At 45.8% G+C, this 21,609-nt stretch overlaps 1 protein-coding gene across 2 annotated transcripts in view; it reads right to left on the reverse strand.

The window, feature by feature from the left end:
- The window catches only part of TMEM94 (transmembrane protein 94), a 118,492-nt gene that overhangs the window by 73,094 nt on the left and 23,789 nt on the right, over positions 1 to 21,609 (reverse strand). For both annotated transcript variants that reach the window (XM_075014849.1, XM_075014850.1), the window contains exons 3-4: positions 2,902 to 3,021; positions 919 to 1,046 (exon numbers count right to left, since the gene is read on the reverse strand). In XM_075014849.1, the coding sequence (XP_074870950.1) occupies positions 919 to 1,046; positions 2,902 to 3,021 (248 nt within the window). The remainder of the gene's footprint in view (positions 1 to 918; positions 1,047 to 2,901; positions 3,022 to 21,609) is intronic.

Below are 21,609 nucleotides of genomic sequence, written 5' to 3' on the forward strand. Positions count from 1 at the left end.
ATGTATTAATATTAATGGTTTAAAAAAAAGCAGAACCATGAAGCTCATGCTTGGTCTTCAGAATAATTCCACTGCGGAAGTTTGCCAAGATCTGCTTTGATCCAGAAGTGCCCTTATAAAATACAGCCAGGGAATGGTAATGTCCAAGCAGCAGCTTTCAGCACTCTTCCATGAGACACTAAAGCCCCCAGTTCAGTTTCAGGGTTCTCCCTCTCTGTGCCCATCCCACATCTCATCCATCAGGATGGTACTACCCATCATCAGGTACCACTGCACAAAAACGGAGCTTGCACACGTCCCAAAAGGAGGCAACTCTCTCCATCAGATCTTTTCTGGGATTGTTGACAAGAGGCATGAACAGATCTGCTGCCAGGAAGGAGCCTGGGGAAGATGAAGGGAGAACTGCAAAGGACTCAACTGCAAAAGGAGCCAGAGATTCAAAGAGGCCCAGGGTATTGGCCGCTGCTATCACTACTGCAGCAGCAGTGGTGACTGGAGTTCTGGTGCCTTTAAATGGCTGCTGGAGCCCAACGAGGCATGCTGCAGAACCCTGGGCTGTGCACTCCAGACAACACTGACAGGAGGGGGCATGGTCCAGGCGACGCCAAGAGCCAGCTGCTCCACCTTTGCTCCTCTCATCCGAGGCCCTGACCCTTTTGGAAGCGTTGAAGTGCCTCCTCCACACCTTGCCCAGGGGCCCTGCCTGGCTGTTGGCTCACCTTGGCATTCAACGAGCTCCCAAAACAAGTCTTTGTCAGAGACTGGGGGAAGGAGCCAATGGGGACATGATCTGGGCATGAATAAGCCCAGTGATTAGAAAGAATAAGCGAGCACACTGATAAGAGAGCCGTATGCATGGCTGATATAGCAGAGAACTACCCCCACTCTCCCTCAAATAGCAAAAGGTGTGTTGCTTACCTCCCCTGCGGCTGGCTCCCATAGCAGCACAACAGCATCAGCACTGCGAGCAGCATAAGAGATGCACCCGGCCAATGGAAACAGGAGCAACGGTTACCATGGTACAGAAAACTGCTCCTCCACATCTCCTGCAAAGCAAGAGCAGCAGGGAGACTCTGCATCAGCTAAACACGGACACAGCCCTTTAAGAAGCAGAACAATGTGAGGCAGGAGGTGGAAGATCACAAAACCACTGGGGAGGGAACATCGTCTGCACACACCCTCCGAACAGTAAAGCATGGGTGGGGAACCCCGGCCCACTGTCCAGTTCTGGACAATGGCTTGTGTGGATCTGGACCCAAAGGCTCGGGGCTCCCCTCCACAGCATCCAACCTGCAGCGAGGTGGAGAGCTTGGAGCCCCAAGCTTGGTGGGCCGGATCAGGCAAGCTGTGGTCTGGATCCAGATTTCAGGCTTTGCTGGGGGGCAGGAAGCAGCTCCAGGTGCCGCTGCTGCCTGCCATTGTCCCCCCAGCTGGGGAAAGGGAGCAGCACCAACCTTGGCAGCTGGCCCAGAGGATTCCTACTGCTGCTCTGATTAGCCAGAATTACGGCCAAACAGAGCAGTGGAGGGTGGTGCCTGAGATCAGAGGGAGGGGAAGCAGAGCCATGTGCATCGGAGCAGGAGCAGATAACCTGCATCCCTGTCACCCAGAACCCATGCCCCTCGACCGCTCCTGTGCCACCTTCCGCCCTATTTCTTCACCCTCCCTCCCCCACACCCCACACTGCAAGCCCTCCATCTCTCCCGCCCAGACCCCACACCGCAAGCCTTCCATCTCTCCCCCTCCCAGACCCCACATCGTTCTCCTGCATCCCCTACACACCCTGCTCCTGCTGTCTCCTCCCAAACCCCTCACCCACACCCCATCCCCTCCTGCCCAGACAACCACACGCGTACCCGTCTCCTGCCATCCAGACCCCTCACCCCCAACCCTGACCCTTTCCTCCCAGACCCTTCACCTGAAACTCTCCTGCACTCTTCCTCCCCCCTAAACCCACACCCCCAGCCTGCTCCCGCATCACCCCTCCCAACCACACCCCCAATCCTTTCCTATACTCCCTCCTGCCCAGACCCCATAGCCCCGGCCCCCAGACATTCAGGAACTCCATCGGTGAAGGGTTGTTTGGTTTTGTTTTTCTTTGCTTCCCACTTGTGTGGCCCACACCCCTGCTGTAAAGAGCTTCCTGTGTCAGTGTTCATCTGACTGCTAACACACTAGCAGTGAATCAGATCACATGACTGGGTGAATGCTCACCACCTTGCAATGCCCTCATACAATACAAAGGGGCCTGTCCCAGGAAGTGTCACTGTTGGTGATCCAGAGAGGAGAACAGACTTATTTTTTTAAATGCAATTATTACAAATAAGACTCTAGAGCTTTGTATTTAAATGTAAAGGACACCCCAAGTGTAGCTGAAGCCTCCAAAGAGTGTGTTGAACCTAAGCTCCCCACTGCTCTGAACACCCCCCTGTGGACACTGAGAGAGACAACTCCACCTTTCTCTACGAATATTGTATTTCACATCCAAGTAAACCCCAATTTCAGAAACCTTTTCGGGGCCAGGGAGAAGGAAAAGTCAGCACACATTCATCTTCCCAATGTGGGAGGAGGCAGGAGGCTGATGAAGCAGGAGTTTCAGCTTTTGCAAATCTTAAGCATCTTTGGGTTAAAGTTAAGCTCCTAAATGCACAGCTGCAAAGGAGCTGCAACCTTGAACAGTTCCAAGCATTAGCCCCAAAGAACTGAGGAGATCCACAAATGCAGACCCTAGCATAACTGAAACTCAGTTTAGCTTAGCAGGGGTTTGGGAAGCTTGGGACAGCACTGTAGGTCCTCTGGGTAATACATGCAGGGAACTGATCCAGTTCCCAGTTTCCAAACATTAGGCTTTCGAGACAGATTGGAAGGTCAAAACCTAATGTGGGCTTTTTTCTGCCTCACCTTCCATGAAATCACCTTCTTCCTTTCCTTCTGATGCCCCTCCAGCAGTGCTAACAGCTGATCTCTCAAGATAGTGAGGGCCTTCTTTGTGGTCAGGCCCAAACTCGAGGTCATCTGATCCTGGAGAACAGAAAACAGTCTGTTTAGCACTTCGCCATCATCTTTCTTGGCTTTTTCCCTGCTAGCTAGCACAACATCCCCCAATGCTTTGGAATCATCTGCAATGTTTTCATCCTCCCATGAACTTTAGACTGGACTGCTAGGATAAAGAGCCAAGATGATTGCAGGCAAGGAACACATTGCTGAGCAATCCACCTAAAGACTCCATCATAGCAGGAGATCTGTGAGACAACAGCTAGAAGACAGAAGGGTGTCTGGCTGGCAGAGACTAGGAATGTTACAAAGGGAGGTTTGAACTGATATAACTTTTTTCAGGATCCAAGGTAATTTGTCAAGAGCAGGTTCTGAATGAATCTCCTGGCAGACATCCCAGGGAAAGGCAATCTGTCTGTCTGAAGGAATGAAACTGGGAACCCTGCAGATCACCACTCCATTTTAAATCAGGTGCAAGTGTCAAACTCTACCCATAGAGTCACAAATCTGAGACAAAACCTAAAAACAAACAGCATAAGACAATTATGCAAAAAAATTTAATGATACAAAATATATGGCTTTACTTTTAATGTTTGTTTATTTAAGCTGTTTTAACAAGTTTACTAATGCTTGCTATATATATATATATATCAGGAACAAAGCAATCATTACAAAAGTTATTGTTTCGTTAGACAGATATTATAGAGGAATACAGTCATCAGATCTGTCTATTTAATATGCAGCCATATTAAAGAGTCAGCATCATTACAAGACATACGTTTCGCTTAGTCATTTTATTAAATTAAGTGAAATCTCTCTATATACTTATTTAACAGACCAAGACTGTCTATCAAATGTTAGGGTTTGTTTATTTTTTAAAAACACAATGCTGGGTTTTTGCAGATGAATGTACTTTCACTATTGAATAAAAGATAACTAAATAGCTAACTGTGTGCCCCTGTCTTCTGTTTATTTTGCTGGGTACATGGTTGGTAAGTTAATTTTTCCATGAGGTCCCTTGAAAAAATCATTCTTTGCTGGTTGAGCTATTTTTGTTTTTCCAGTAAGAGGGTACCAATAGCTAAGCAGATAGGAGACGATATCAATTTTTCATTTCCCCACAGCGTGGCCATTCCTGCTAGGAAGCACTAGAACAGCGACGGGCAACCAAGACCAGTGAGTGGGCACACAAGTTGCCCTACTTCATCTCAGGGGGCTGCAGGGGGGTCAACCTGCACCCTACGACCTACTGGTGGCTCCACCTGCAGCTGGTGGACCCTGCCTTCCTCCCTCCACCCACGCATCTCTCACGCACTGGAGCCCCCACTTCCTGTGAATCAGCTGTTTGAGGCTGATGAAACTCTGGGAGGGAGCATTATGGATAATTCCAAGGCCTCTCAATACTGTCTGAGATTCGTCTATTGTTAATGAACTCAGTTTGATCTGGGTTTATATAAGCTAAGAGCAGAGACTGCAATTGGCCAGCCTGTATTTTTGCTAGAGTCTTCATGCCATGATTCAATAGTGATACGGGCCTTCAGGAAATGCATCATTTGAGATCATTTTCATCTTTAGAAAGAATAACCACAGTAATTTTTTCAGAGGTTGTAGAAGTTCCTCCCCTAATAGAATAGTGTTGAAGGTACCTCTCAAAGGACTCATTAATACCTCCATAACTACCTCGCAACAGTCAGCTTTTAAAAAAAAAAAAAAGAGGAGATCCAGGAGTTTTCTTTTTATACATGCTATTGCCACTAGTATCTCTTCTTCTGTTATTTCTTTATCTAAAAACTCTTTAAAGTTTTGCTTACCATTGGCAAGTCTGTTAATTAGTTTAAAAAAATCTGGAGGTAACTTCAAAGAGTTTGGAATATCTGAAGGATAATGATTTTTATAACAAGCAGCAAGAGTAGCATATATTTCCATTAGGGTGTATAACCATCTCGTCGTAGTTTGTGCCTGAGATCACAGTGACGTACTTCTCACAAGAGCAATGACTGCTGGATTGATCATAGCCTCATTCGATCCACAATGAAAATTAAGATTGCCCTTAAACAGAGACTGCAAAAAAGCAGGTCAGGCACAAACTGAAGGTTCAATATCTCTAAGCACCCATTAAACATGACCACTTCCAAGTAGTCTTAGAAGAAAAGCTTCCGTTAGAGTTTTCAGAAGAAATCGAGGAACACTCAAGCGCCCTAAAAACAATGATTATCAAAGCTTGCGGGGAAACTACAGGCTACCAAACCAGAAAACATCAGGACTGGTTTGAGGAGAATAATGCAGAAACCAATCAACTCAGCAATGAGAGGAAAATGGCATTTTGAGCTTGGCAGAACATCATAAATTGTGATGCAAACACAGAAGCCCATACCAAGATGAGGGCAGAAGTCCAACGTAACACCAGAGAACTCAACAAATGGTGGACTGAGAAAGTGCAAGATCTCCAACATCTTGCAAACATTCACAACACACATGGTTTCCTCAGTGCCATTAAAGCGGTCTATGGGCTTCTCATGGCATGAATTCCCTTCACTCCAAGGATGGAACCACACTTCTAAAGGACAATGAAGTCATCAATTTTCACTGGAAAAAAAATGTTGAAGACCTTCCTTACAGTAACTCCACAGTTGCAGACGAGAGACTCCTTGAGAGACTCCCTCAATGACCTCCTAGGTATGTGAGCTTGGAGACTTTCCCAGTTTCCGTGAGGTACACAAGCCATTAAGCAGATGAAGAACAAAAAGGCAGCAGGTCCAGATGGGATCCCCACTGAAATCTTAAGATGGTGGACCACAGCTAATTTAGCAGCTCTACCTGCTCATCCTTAAAATCTGGGTAAATGAGGACATACTAACTGAAATTGGGGCGGGGGGGAAGGGACAGCTCGGTTGTTAGAGCTTAGTAAGCCCACAGTTGTGGGTTCAATCCTTAAGGGGGCCTTTCAAGGGTCTGGGGCAGGTCAGCTTGGTTTTGTTTTTTTAAATCTGTCAGGGATGGTGACAGGTCCTGCTGTGAGTGCAGGGGACTGGACTCGATGACCTCTCCAGGTCCCTTGCAGTTCTATGAGATGTGTACACTTCCATGTTTCAAATGAGAGATGCCCTGATTGTCACCCTCTTCAAGAAAGGAAATAAAACAGACTGTGGAAACTATCGTGGTATCTCTCTCCTTGCCACAGCAGGGAAAGTTGTGGCACAGATCCTTGCAACTTGCTTTCTGCCCTTGTCAGAATAAATATGATCAGAGTCACAGAGTGGTTTCTGACCATGTCACAGACCTGCGAACATGATCTTCACAGCTTGGCAGCTGCAAGAAAAGTGTGGGCAGCAAAACCGACCATGGTCTACAGCTTTCATTGATTTAATTAAAGCCTTTGATTCAGTAAATTATCATGCCCTCTGGATTGTACTTTCAAAGACTGGATGCCCTGATGAATTTATCAACATCCAAAAGTTGCTTCACAACAACATGAAAGTGACTGTTCTGAGTAGTACTGGCTCCCAGAGTGAATCTTTCAAAATATAAACAGGAGTCAAACAGGGCTGCATCATCACCACAATCATGCTTGCAGTTTGTATTGCAATCATCCTTTACCTAATTGTTGGAAAGATCCCAGCTGGCATTGAAATCCTTTACAGGACGGATGGAAAGCTCTTCAGGCTTAGCAGGCTGAGAGAAAACAGCAAGATTTCTACCACATCTGTTGTGGAAATTTAGTATGCTAATAACAGTTTTTGCCCACTCTGAGAAAGATCTTCAAACTATCCTGAACATGTTCTCCACTGCTGACACACGTCTTGGTCTCAAGCTCAACATTAAAAAGACCAAAGTGCTACATCAGCCCTCTCCAAATGAGATACCACATGCTCTGTTAAAAACAATGGAGAAATACAGGAGAATGTTGACCATTTCTTCTATCTCAGAAGTTCTCTTACATCCAATGCAGGTATTGGTGAAGAAATCCAACACCATCTGACCTGTGCCAGTGCAGCCTTTATTCATTTATGGCACAGGGGTTTTGAAGATCACGACATTCAAACACACACCAAACTTCTTGTTTATTAAGTCATTATTCTCTCAACATTATTGTATGGGTCCAAAACCTGGAAAACCTACAGACGCCACTTGGAAGTCCTTGAGAGGCATCCCCAACACTGCCTTTGCAAGATCTTGAAGACCAAATGGGAAGACAGACACACCAACATTAGCATTCTGGAAGAGGCAAAGACAACTATAGTATCGAGGCAATGATCATCCATCAGAAACTCTGCTGGACCAGTCACACTGCCCAGACGCCAGATTATTGCCTGACAAAACAGGTCCTGTACTCTCAGTTGAAAGAAGTGTACTGTACCAGAGGAAGCCAATGGAAGAATTATAAGGCGTTGCTGAAGGATAGCTTAAACAAGTGCAATATTGATGTTGACACTTGAGAGATACTCACCCAGGATCACTTAAGATGGAGAAAATATAATATACGATGGTCCCCTGCATTTTGAACTTGCTCATCACCAAGCTGAGGGGGCGCAGGAGGAAGGAGAGATTGGGTTGCAGTCATGGTCAACAGCCTCCTACCATATGTGGAAACATCTGTTCTTATTGTAATAGAACTTGTGGGTCAAGGATAGGCCTTATCAGCCACTTGAGGATAGGATCCACAACTCCCATGGAAGATGATCATACCTGGCAATGAATGATCGCCATCATCATCTATCTCTTGCCAATTGTTCTTAAGTGATGGAATAATACCTTGTTTGAACTGAATCCCTTTAAGATATTATGAAAGGGCTTCTACAGTAGCATTCATCATCAAATTATTCCATTTCTCGCCAAATATTTAGACATTATGGGGATTTTTTGAACCTGCATTTTAATGAATGCCTTGCAACCTCTCTTCTACTTCTATTTTTTGTTAGTTCTCTCTTTTTTTTAGGTGAGAGGCTCTGCTTATCAGCTGACCACTAAATAGCTCTTTACCTACCTCCTAGGCAAAACCTCTCTTCATAGTGTTCATATCATCTATTTGAAATGCCTAAAGTATTAAACTATGCCCTTTTTAATTTCTGTTACCCAAGCTGTTTCTGAGGAAAAAGAAGTTAATTTTTTTTTTTTTTTTTTTAAAAGTGATCCTTGGGACCCATCCCAGCTACCAACATCATTTCACTGGTGCATGACCATTGGAATGTTGCCAATTTCAGCAGACTGTCTGCATTTCATTAAGGATTTACAGATTAACATTACAGCTATTCTAGTATATAATTGATGAGAGTGTGAATAAAATGTGCAATGTTTTTCCACTGGGTTCAATTCTCTCCAACAAGGTGACAAATTGCCCTGTTGGCACACAGAGGTTATTACTTCTTCACTTCCCGATCCACCTGGTCCTTTTAATGAGATTTGTCTCAGTAAGGAAAATGTGCAGTTGAAGTCACCTCCAACTCCTATTTGCCCCTCTCCAAAGTGTTGCAATGGTGTAAAGGAGTCCATAAAAATGTGCTTCCTTCTGGTTGTGAGTATATACTGAGTCCGCTATTATTAATTACCCACCCACTGTGTCATTCAGCCATCTAAACCTTCCCTCCTTCTCCATAAATTGAACTTTAACTTGAGAAAGCATGCCTGGGTCAACACAAGCCCCTTCCTTTCAGAAGAGGCATGTTAATGAGCAGGTTCGAAAGATGCTAATGAGGCGCTGCAATGAATACGCAGCACCTCATTAGCATAATGGTGGCTGCTGCAATTTGAAAGTGTGGCTTTTGGAATCATGCACTGCCCGTAGAGACGGGACCTTCCGAAAGGACCCCCCAAGTTTTCGAAAGCCCCTTCTTCCTATCTGGTGTTAGGAAAAAGGGCTTTTGAAAACTGGGGGTTCCTTTAGGAAGGTCCCATCTCCACAGGCAGTGCACGATTCCTAAAGCCGCACTTTCGAATCGCCATGGCTGCCATTATGCTAATAAGGTGATGCATATTCATTGCAGCACCTCATTAGCATCTTTCAAACCCGCTCATTAACATGCCCCTTCCAAAAGGAAGGGGCTCGTGTAGACACAGGGCAAGGTGTTTACTAAATTTTATATCCATTCCTCTTTTCTTTATTAGCTGAAACAAATAACGTCTATTGAAACCAAGTACATCTTTCATGCCCATAATTTGCCCCTCCTGAAAATGAATAGGTTGTAGGGTTTCAAGTTCTACCAGAGTTTTGTTTTCTGGTTTTTTTTTCCCCTTTCATTTACATTATTTAGCACTCTGACATGCAAACATGTCACTTTAAAAGAAAGAACCATTGACACTAAGTAGGGAGGCAGGGATAGTTCAGTGGTTAGAGCATCAGCCTTGTAAACCCAAGGTTGTGAGCTCAGCCCTTGAGAGGGCCTTTCAAGAGTCTACGGCAGGTTAGATTTAAAAAAAACCTGCCAGAGATGGTGGTAAGTCCTGCTTTGTGTGCAGGGGACGGGACTTGACGACCTTCTAGCTTTATGAGATATGATACACATAATTTATTTAAAAAATTTAAATGATTGTGACTCTTTAGCTGTTTGATGGCATGCTTGGGTTTTCAGTGTCTCTCATCTCTGTGTGTCTGAACAGGGCTTGGTTTGTTTATATATGTCAGTATCTATTTCTCGTATTAATTCCCCTACTTTACCAGTTGCCACCCTTCTTTGAATTCCCCTTACTTTAAATAAACAAATAAAGCAACATGTCAATAGCGTATAAAAGATTCCCCAAGTAACTATGTTTTGTGGAACCTAAATGCCTACACTCCCACCAAGAACACTTGGGATGTTTCTCTTGCAGATCAAAAGACCTCACCCTTAGGGACAGATTACCATCTGATTATTTTGAATTACAAGGAGGATTTATACAGGACCTCTATAGGCTCCTCCTTATCCCCTACTTTCTTTCATCTTTTCCTTTCTTGGGATTTCACCCTTTACCCCACCCAACAACTACTCTTCTTATGGTCCTTTGTTTTCTCTACATTTTGAAACCCAGTACATAGTTTTTACTGATCTCCCCAATTAAAACAAATTTCATTCTTTTTTCTTCACAGCATTACTGTTCATTCCAAGTGACTCCCCAAAAATCCCATCTGGCTAGTTAGTTCTCTTGCTCAGTTTCACTTCTGCCTTGCCCAAATATTCTCTAGAAAGTTTTGTCTTTTCTGTTCCCTTTTTCCTATTCTTGGGTTTCGGTGTTTTCTAAGAGTTGCTTTCGCAGCTTAACCATTGTTACTACCTCTGGAGAATCTTCATGCTCATCTCAAATATGGCTTTCTGTCCCAAGAGACTGACGTTTATTTTTTCATTGCTTGAACACACAGTGTATGATGAACAGATATTGAGGAGCATAAGCTTTCGTGGGCAAAGACCTGCTTCATCAAATGCATGTGGTGGGGGCACTCATGCAACTGGTAAAGTGTGTCTTTGCCCACGAAAGCTTATGCTCCTCAATATCTGTTAGTCTATAAGGTGCCACAGGACTTCTTGTTGTTCTCGAAGATACAGACTAACACGGCTACTTCTCTGATACAATGTATGATGCTAATTTTGGAAGCTGAATGATTTTAAACGGGAATTCTCTGTAGCAAAAATCTGCCCTTCTGAGCGAGGCTGCAACTTCCTTCAGCTCCCTTTTCTTTTTTAAAGTTAATTCAAAGAGATCACAGAGAAATTGCAGCTTGTGGTCTTTGAGCGTGAACTCTAAAGGTTTTTTTCCATAATTATTTTTTTCTATTAGAAATCATGAAATTTCAGTTAGGTCTCTGGATTGATAAGGCCCAGGAAAAGAGGAGCAGTGTCTTATGTGCTCTCTCCACTTTTACACCTTGAAGTTTGAGTGAATGTGACTGCTTCAACAAAGGGAAGGCCTATTTAACACCCGCCAGAACCTGACACAAGGCAGGCAAGCACCATGTAAGCGTCATACTCCCATCTCACATGCTGACACTGCTCTGCCAAGGCAGCACAATGAAGAGCTGCAGCTTCTCCTGCTACTGCAGTTGCAGACTCTTCAGATAGTTGTGCCAGTGCAGTTCAGTTTCTACCACACCTGCTGGTCCAGACCTACAGGCATGCAGAGCTCTGCACGTGCAAATCAGTTCTGACCAGTGTCCTCTCTATTTTTTTTTTCCAGAATACATTTTATTACATGCTCTGAAGCACGTGCAGCTCTGCACCACCACTAAAAACACACGCTGGCGGCCGTGGATGCTGTGGGCACTCTGCTCATCAGCTGGGCGATATCTGAAGCTCTCCTGCGCAGACACCCAAGCGATCAACTTACAGGGAACGCTGGTTCTGAGCTGCACACTTTTGCCATTCCAGATCTGGATAGGAGTGTGATGTGCATCGACATCAACAGGAAACTAAGCTAGGACCTATTACATTGACTTTCACTGGTGATGCAAACTACAGTTTTATCTGGGTTTCAAAGGCTGAAATGCTAATGCTCTAACCCAAGCCACACTCTAGAACCTACCTGCCCCACCCCTTCCCTGCTGTCTTTTACAAAGCATCGTGCAGCAAAATGAAAATCTAAAGCACAGATTTCTTGCTAGGCAGAGACTGGGATACTGCCTGAACCGCAGCTTTGACACAGCTAAAAATAATCCTACTATAATTCTCATGCTCTGTATCAGTTATAGGTTTAGAGGAAACAACTCTGTCTTTTTCTTAGAGGAGGACCAAATAACATCAATGCAGACTAAATATAGGAGCCTGACAAAGATGCCCAGTGGGGAGGAGGGCAGGGAATTTAGCTGGCAAATGCACATGCTACTGCACCACTGGAATGCTTTATTAAAGATGAAACAACCAGTAGCACACATACAAAATGTGGAAATAACTGCCTAGGAAAGAGTAGCGTGGAAAGGGATCTGGATGTCACAGTGGGCCACAAGCTAAATGAATCAACTGTGTAACACACTGTTGTAAAAAAAGCAAACATCATTCTGGAATGAATTGGCAGGAATGATGTAAGAAATAAACAAGCAGTAATTCTTCTGCTCTACTCTACACTGGTTAGGCCTCAGCTGGAGTATTATTTCGAGTTCTGGGCACCACATTTCAGGAAAGATGTGGACAAACTGAAGAAAGTCCAGAGAAGCGCAACAAAAATTATTAAAGGCCTGGAAAAGATGAGCTATGAGGCAAAATTGAAACAAATGGATTTGTTTAGTCTGGAAAACAGAAGACAGAGAGAACACAGTAATAGCTTTCAAATACCTAAAAGGTAGTTACAGGGAGGAGAGAGAAAAATTATGCTCCTTAACCTCTGTCAACGGGACAAGAAGCAATGGTCTTAAATTGTAGAAAGGAAGGATTAGACTGGATTTTAGGAAAAACTTCCTAACCATAAGGATGCCAAGGGAATTGTGAAATCATCATTGGAGTCTTTTGAGAGCAAGTTAGACAAACACCTGTAAGGGATGGTCTAGATCAGGGTCAGCAACCTTCTGACCTCTATGTATGGTCCAAGTGCCAGTGATACTTTTTAAAGTCACTAATAGTCTCTCTCAGAACAGCTTCATTAACAAATGAAGACACAGAGCTTTACCATTTCACTCCTTAAATCTCCGTCTGGCCAGATTTTTTAAATACCTAGAAGTGTTTGGAATTTTAATGCAGGTTGAATGTTTCTTATCCCAGGGTCTCTGGTCCAGCAACATCTGTGACCCGGCAGGCCCACAGATATTGCTGAACCAGGGAGCTCCACCCACAGAGGTTGCTAGCTCCTGGGGCTCAGCTGGTCTGGCAAGCAGCCCCCACAGGCTGGGAGAGGAGCCGTCAGCAGCCCTGGGCAGCGCTGGCCTTGGCTCCTTCTGCATCCATATGCGCAAAATGCACAATGCACTTGCCACTGTCATTCAGAACACCCGTATGCTACCTAGGCCATCCCAGATTTAATCCACTCTGTTCCCAGAATCTACCATAGAAGTGGTGGGGAGACTGTGCATGCTCTCCTAGGGAACCCAGCCCAGGCTCTGGTACCCGAGAAGGCCCTCCAACTCTGGGAGATGACCCTATGCTAACATAATCTGGAGATGGTTTGGTCCCATCAGAAAGGATCTGGAGTAACCCGAGACTCATGGGTTCCCAGGTGAGCAATGTTCGATATGAGTGACACTCACAGCAGCCTACAACGGAACAGGTCATTTGGCCCCAGTCTTGGTGGAGCAGATACCAGTGACGCATGCAGAGGCAAGGCAGCCAGTCGCTTCAGTGAGATGGGCCTAGAGTCAGGTGAATGGGAGGAAGGAGTTTAAAATGGTAACCTGGAAGAGGTACAGTAGGAATCCCCCAAGTCACAGGTATATCCAGGCATGTCCCCGTGTCACCATGCCCCGACCCCATCCAGGACTCACCTTGTTTCAAGATTCATTACAGCAGAGGTAGGGAACTCCACAGCTTGCCTGGATCCAGACCCCAAGGCTCTCCTTCCCAGAATCTAGTCCATGGTACATCGGGGGTAGGGAGACCCAAGCATCATGGGCTGGATGCAGGCAAGCCCCCCCACCTCCCACATGCCCCTGAGCTCCCACCACAGCGTGGAGCTGGGGCCGGACCCACCCTCCCCAGAGCCCTTACCACAAAGCCCTGAAAAACTTGCTGCAGGCTGGTTTCTCTCTCGCTCCCCCACTGGCTGACGGTGGGTGTGTGGGTTCAGGCTGGCAGGGAGGGTGCGAGAGCGAGCTGGGATGAAGATCTGGATTGGAGGGAGGATGCAGGAACAGGCTGAGGGTGGGGGTCTGGGCAGGAGGGGATGTAGGAGTAGGCTGGGTGAAGCGGGGGCGTTTATCTCCCTGCAGCATTGTTGCTGCCCCCTCCCGCAGCAGGGGGGACATCAGCAGGGAGAAAAGTGCCCTGGAAAGACACTTCTCCCACGCTCTCATACACTGCCCTCCCCACCCCCCGCTGCTCAGACTGGCAGCATTCCAGACAATTGGTGCAGTGGGGGAAGCCTCTCTCCAGGCAGCGCTCCACCTCAGAAAGGTTGCTGTCCCCTGCCCTAACTTACTTACTTGTTCCACCAAACACTATATAACAAACACTGGGCCAAAAGCACATCAGCTAATTTAGGATGTTTACTTTCCCATTTCCTTCCGCACATGTCCACCCACAGCCCAATCCTGACAGGTGAGAGAGGTCCTCTTTCATTCGTGGGGAATAGAGGGAACACAGTTTCTTGCAGGAGGAGGTACTTAACAACGTTATGCAAATACCAACATGTTTTCAAAAAGAGAGAGGAACAGAAGACTCATTAGAAACATTAGTCTCCGCAGGCAGATGCAGTGAAACACAGGGCAGTTTATTCAAATACTTTGTAGCCTGACTTTTCCCAACCCTGGATGCGCACAGCACGTTTCGTTTCTGTTTACGTATTTGTCAGATACAAAGGCTGGGAGAAGGAAACTGGAGCAAAACACTATTCGCCCAACTTTTTGAATTCTTCTAACAGAAACAGGAAGACTGTTTTTAAATGTGACAGTGACACTTTGCAGGCCATTCATCTATTTCATGGATCAGGTCCTTCTGGTATACAAGGATTAGTCACAGCTTCAAAAGCAGGTGAGAAGCAGTTACTTGACAAGACACATTTGCATTTTATATTACAAGTCATAATCTTTGTTAGAAAAGACTTAACAAGGCTGTTAGTTTTGTCCCCATCACTGAGGTAGGTCTGACATACAATACTGTACAATTTCCTGGAGCCAACTTTTAAAAAAATATTAGTGATAGCAGAGGACTTATTTTCGTTCCAGTTCAAAGCACACTTGATGACCCTGTCTGACATGCAGCTTTAGGGAACAGACCACGTGCAATGGCAAATCCACTATGTGGGATTATAAGCATATACAATTTACTTGGCATTGCTCAGGTCCATCAAGGCAGGGAGATGGAGGTGTGGGGGTGCAGGAATCAGGGCAGAGGTTGGGAGTGTGCTCAGGACAGGAGGTCGGGATGCAGGAGATAGGACAGTGGGCTGGTAGGTGCTGGGGGGCGGAGGCAGGAAGAGGGGGATGCTGTGAAAGTGGCAGAAGATGTGGGGAGCTCAGAGGAAGAGGTGCAGAATTCAGGGTGGGGAGGGTTCAGGGGTAGCAGCTGGGAGGTCAGGGGGTGTCTTACTTGGGCTGTCCATGACAGCAAAGGTGGTGCTGCTCCAACAGCTGCTTCTCCTGGGGGGTGGGGGGGGGGGGTGCTGCACTGCCCTGGCAGCTCCTCCTGAAGGGGGGAAGCTGCCTGCCCCACCCTGGATGGCAGCTCTTGTGGGGGTGGGCAGCGCTGGCCTGGTAACCCCACCCCCTAGTGGCTCTTTGGAGTGGGGAGCCACTGTCTTCCTGGTTGCCTGTCTCTATGTGGTCACTCTGCAGTGTAACTGACCCCAATGCTCACTTCCTTCAGCGGTGACTGTGGAGCATAACTGTCCCCACTATCATGCTCTCCTCTTCCATGTTATGGAAAGCAATCAAATTCCAAGCACATCCAATTTTCCTGGCACAACCAAACCCTCAACCTTGCTTTAACTTAGAGTAAGATGAAGACGCAAACCAAATTTAGTGGTCCTAGCTCTTACCATTTAAGAGGAATTCTTGAACAAATGGACTCAGACGGATAGACTCAGACAGACGCTCAAACTCTCTAAAATATATGCACAGATGGTGGGCAAGACCAACGCAACACACAGGTCAACCTGAGAACAATTTTCACATCACACTCTACACGCCCCTCGTATCTCCATACTCATTCCTAGTTCGAGTGCTGCTAAAACAAGGTCCAGTTCCTGGAGGCTGAAAACGTGATGCCTGTTCAGTGACCTGCACTGTAAAACCCCAACACACATACACTCCACACAGAACCAATTGTATGGGTTTTTTTGTTTGTTTGTTTAGTTAAGACACTGGACTGGGATTAAAGAAAGCTGGGCTCTGCTCTGAGTTCTGTCACAGATTTCCTCAGGTACCCATCTCCAAAAATGAGGATAGAAATCATTTCCTACTGCATCAGTCTTCTGTGAAGATTAATACATCTGTTTATGAGGTGCCCAGATGCTACACTGATGAATGCCACGGAAACCATAAACAAAATAATCTTAATCTCTCAATAAGGCAAACAGGTCCACAAACCATACCACATTTCTGCCAAGGCCATTACTTTTAGCATTTAACAGACAGGTGTTGGAAGGAGCACTAACTATACAATACTGTACTTTAAGAATTACATGCCATGTGTTTGATGATCTCATTTTAGCCACAAGTGGTCCCAAATCCTATGAAACAGGCAAAGACCTAGTTCTACCTGGGTGCCTTTGTGACCCTCAGCCCAGAATTGCCCATATTAAAATAGAGTACAATGGCAAACAAAACTTCCTATCCTTTCCCCACCTGCAGGAGTAACTTCAAAGGCAATCTGGCTCTTCCCCTGTCCAGCAGCAAAGGAGCTCCTATACCTCTCCCGTTAATTGGGAGACTACAGGAGCTCTGGGTTTGAAGCTGGCTTTGAGACTCCGTTCTACTTGGCACTAAGAGGGCCAAAGACTGATACTGTGAACTGACTTAGCAGCATTAGTGGGGTCTGTGAATCTACAAGATATCTGGACAAAGCAGCACTAATAGGGACTGGATCTTGGTGTAAGCAGATTTTAATTTAATACATATGATATTCAAATAAATGTTTACAGCCACTTGCTTTCAAGCAGGGAGTTAGACGCCAATAGCCGTGATAAACCATTCTGCAACAAAAATGCAAAACCCAGCACTTTCTCACTCCCTCTCTCCCTAGTAGTTATTCAAGAAAGAGTGAAGAAAACTCCCCAGGGTAACAGTTCACTTTCCATCAGCACCTTCTCCAGTCTGTCCCTTTGGTCTTATTTGCAACAGCAAATCCCCAAACCTAGTTACCTCCATAACTCACAAGGGTGCTTGTGAGCATTAGTGAATGTTGTGCTGTGCTTTGAAGCTGTAGTATGTAATTGTTTAGCACTTTATATATGTTTATATAATATATTTATATATTGACCGTATTTCCCTAACTCCAGAAAGGAGGCAGGGGTCCAAATTCACTTTGGCCTCAGAGAGAGCTGTACCCCTTTACATGCCTGCTCAATTTGACCCAGAAATTTTTAATCCACCTCCCTGGAGCTGCTGATGCTGTGCAATTCTCTAAACTTCAGGGTGTTGGTCTGTTATCGTCACAAAACAAAAAAGCAGTCCTGTGGCACTTTAAAGACTAACAAAATAATTTATTAAGCAATGAGCTTTTGTGGGACACGCCCACCTCTTCAGATCTGAATTTTCTGTCCCACAAAAGCACATCCCCTAATAAATTATTTTGTTAGTCTTTAAAGTGCTACAGGACTGCTTTTTTGTTTTCTGAACTTCAGCACATCTCTCATTACTCTCTTTAGTTCCTCCCTGTCTCCCATTCACTACCTAAGGACTTTGTGGACTAAGGCCATACAGAGCCTAGTAGGTCTACTGCAAGCCCCACTTTTCAGGGTAAGGGGCTTTTGGCTACTCCAGAGCTAGCCATTTAAAAATAAAGATAAACTTGACTCACAGGGGCAGCAAAGCAGGACTCAGCAGTTCAGACTGAGATTCCTTCAACAGATTAAGATCCTCAATTAGATTAAAAGCTTCTTCCCTGCTTCGCCACACCATGCCCTAAACCCCATCAAATCTAAAGCCCCCACTTGGTACTCTGTTTTCTGCCCTAAGCTCTATTCCTGGACTCGCAGGACCCTTCATGCACCATCTGATCAGGAAGGCTGCAGGAGAAAACAGGCCATTTTGAATTTAAACGTTAAGACAGAGAAACTTACTTTGCTGCATTTGCCTTGGTGGGGTATCCATAGATCTGCCTGTTTGAAGAGCATCTGGGCTGAATCCCTGCACCACTTGGAACCTTCAGCAGCAACTTCCAGTACTGCTGCCCTCAGAGAAAGAGAGCGAGAGAGAGAGAGGAAGAGAGAACACAGACAGAGCCCAACGCTGCAGAGAAAGAGACAGGAGCAGCAGAGGGAAGCACCAATCTGCTGATTAATTCAGCCTGTTTCCAGTCACACTGCAGATCCAGCAAGAAGGCGGTGGATGGAGGGGGGAAACGATAGGGGAAAGGAAGAAAGTTCATACAGGATCACACCAGATGTCTGTAAGAATGACCCAGTCATCAAATGAAGCCAACGCAGCCAGATACCTGGTGTGTATGTGCATGTATGCAGATGCTTCTGCATTTGCAGTGAGGGAGGATACTGACTGATAAGGACGTATGGAAAAGACGATGGCAGACTAGACCGGAGAAAAGACTAGCAAAAACACTATAAGGAGAAGCCAGTGCTGGCCAGCATTGTAGACTAGAGGGAGATGGAAAAGATTTGTCAAGTTCTGTCTCCACACGAATGTATCCAGCACCACAATGATGGCTTAAGGGGCTTAAGTCTGAATTTTTTTAAATTTATTATGAAATGAGTCAAGGAGGTTACAGGCCTGATTCGCCAAGCGGAAAAGACGTTCCTCTCTCCCTCACTCTTGTTCCCAGCAGGGCTTCCCAGCAGCACTCAGGATGCAGAGAGCAGCAAGTGCCCCTCGAAGCATCAAATATTCATAGAGTGAGCCTTGGGAGCGCAAACAAAAGGTGCAGCACATGTTATTAATAGCAGTGCATTGTGCCTGAGGCTTGCCACTTACTGAGACTTGATCATCAGCAACACAGGGCACATGGAGGGCATGAGACTAATGGAGACGGAAAGCACATACAAGTTGCTCATGGTGGAACTGGAACAAAACTGCAGGGAAGCGGACAAATGGACCTTGGGATGACAAAAAACTGCCTCTCCCATTGCCCCATTCTAATCCAGTAACACAGATGCTTCCATCTATGACCGGGGTGGGCAATAATAATTATTGATGGGGGCGGGGTCCACTCCAAGATTTTCATGAGTTCTCAAGGGCCAAACTTTTTCTATGAAAGGGATGCAGAATCTGAGACCATGCTGCAAACATGATCTTAAAATGTATTTGGCAAGCAGTGGTTAAGCCATGCTTATTCATGACAATGAAATGTGGCTCTGCCTACTGGAATGTGAATGTGTCTCTGGTGCAAATTAGGCAAAGTATGATCCTAGACCGGGGTGGGAACAAATCAGTCCAGAGCCACACAAGTGAGAATCAAGGGAAAAAACCCAAAACTCACAAAATCCTCACTGGTGTGGTCCCCAACTGAAAAAAAGGAGACATTCCCCTCACACGCCAGCCCCAGAGCCTAGGGGAGGCCAGCTTTAGTATATTTTTGTGGAAACTTCTAAGCTTTGGGGTAGGGCCAAAAATGAGGGGTTCAGAATGGGAGAAGGCTGCAAGGAAGCAGGTTGGGGTGTGGACAGGAGGGAGGGTACAGCAGCAGGCTGCAGGTGGCAGGGTCTAGAAGCAAGCTGGGGTGGGGGTCTCACCAGGAAGGGGTGCAGAAGAGGGGGTGATGGGTCTGGAAGGGAGGGGTCAGGGTGGGTATAAGGGAAGGACAAACAGCAGAGTGGGAGGGAGGGTATAGGAAGAGGATGATGGGGGGGCCTGGGTAGGAGGGATGCTGCAGGAGCAGTCTAGGGGCACGGGGTCTGGGCAACCGGGGTGCTGTTTACCTGAGCAGCAACCCCAGACACACATGGCTCTGTGCCCTCCCCTCACTTCTCCCAGGCACCGCCTTCTGATGCCCTGATTGATTGACCAGACTTCAGGCCAATCAGAACAGTGGAATGAAATCTCCAGAAAGTGCTGCTGCAGCTGCTGCTTCCCCTCCCTTTTCTCCAGCTGTGGGAATGGCAGCAAGCTGCAGCAGAGCCAAGAGCCGATTCCCGCACTTCCCACTCCCGGTAGAGCCCACAGTCTGCATATGGCCCTGGCTTGCCCGATCTGACCCACGAGGCTCGGGACTCCCACTCTTCACCCTTCCACAGGCCAGATGCTGGGGAGCGACACCCCAAATCCCTGCTCTAGACAAAGGCCATTACATGAAGGTTAGCAAAGTCATCAAGAGAGCAAGTGAGAAAAGACAACTACTGGATCTCGATGGCAGATGAAGACTGCAACCTCAGGAAACAGGATCAATTAACTCTGAGAAGATATCACAGTCCTGATGCTCAAAAGGAGAGAACAGCTTTGTCTGGGCTGAGTTTTCAGTGATTAGTGGACTCAAAAAAAGCAAGGGGAAAGAACCCCAAAATTGTCCATCACCTAAAGAACTAGAACAGCCAGAGCTCTTGAAATCAGAATGATGGATCCTGTAACCCAATGGGTGTGGGGGGCTGAAGTCTCTGGGAACTGCATATAAGAAACCTGCTTAGGCAATAATTGTAATTTTTTGAAATTAAGTTTTAGTCTTAGAAGCACATTGTCACTTTGGTTTGATTGCAACCTTTTCTATCTTTTATATTCCTTCTACTTGACATCATTTAAACCTGTGACTTTTTATAAACTTATTTTACTTTTACTATAAACCCATTTACTGCTGTGATTAAAATAGAGTGTTTGTCAAACCCAGGTGAAATTAACGAGTTGCTGGTTACCATCTCTTCGAAGTAGCAGCAACTTACTAACTTTTGTAAGTGTTCCAGGAGAGTGCTAGAACACTACAGGGTTGAGATTTGGGATCCCCCAAGATAAAAGTAACTCTCTGGAAGCCAGGGTGTGATCCGCATTCTTGAAAACTGGCTGTTGGCAGTAGAATTGTGCCAAAGCAGCATAGCATTTAAGGTAACCAGAGTTGCAGGCAGACAAGCACATAACACCTTACTGGTCTGGGTTGACTCATCGAAGTGTCAAAAGCATCAGCAAAGCCCTCCATTTGAAATAGTCAGTACAGAGATGCTGAGTCCATCATTAACAACCAAACCTACAGAATGGTCAGTGTCAACCAGTTCTAAGAGCTCTTTTCCTCTATATTTGTATGGAGCCACATATTTGTATGTAACCTTATAAATACCTATGGCCAAAGTTGAAGGAAAGCAGAGAGTGCAGTTAGTGTCATTGCAAGAGAGTGAGAAAGGAGGAGGAGAGGGAGAGAGAGTGTGAAGTCGGGGTAGAAGAAAAGAGCCTCCACCTTTCTCCAACGCATTTTGTTTCCTAGACAACACCACCTTAAACTGCCCAGAGGAATGAAGAACCTTAAAAGCAATATTCTCTTTCCCATCCCCTCGTCTGCACACAGTTCCTAGCAGGTAAACAGCTAAAGCCAGCTGCTTGTTATAGCTGGAATGCCAGAAGAGGTGGGAGTGAAAAACTAGGTGAATAATATCGGGAAAGTCTCAGGCATCCAGCAAATCAGATCTGAAACAAGATTTGGGAAGTGAGTTGTATTATGCTGCCTGTAGGATTTCTTTATACTGTTTCTATTGCCTGGAATAAACACTTTTTGGAGCCCTGAACCGTTGCAGCTAGAACAACTCTTAGTCCTGGGTCTACACTAGGGGTCAAAATCAATGCCAGATACATAGTTATAGCCACACCATTAGTATAGCAAGAATTGAAGTATCAGGATTGATTTCATTCCCTGGTGTAGATAGGGATCTTCAGGCTCACACCGAAGTCCCTTACTCCATGCGTCAGCAGCCGAGTCCAGAGAG

Source organism: Carettochelys insculpta, chromosome 20, assembly GCF_033958435.1.
Source record: "Carettochelys insculpta isolate YL-2023 chromosome 20, ASM3395843v1, whole genome shotgun sequence".
Lineage (NCBI taxonomy): Eukaryota > Metazoa > Chordata > Testudines > Carettochelyidae > Carettochelys > Carettochelys insculpta.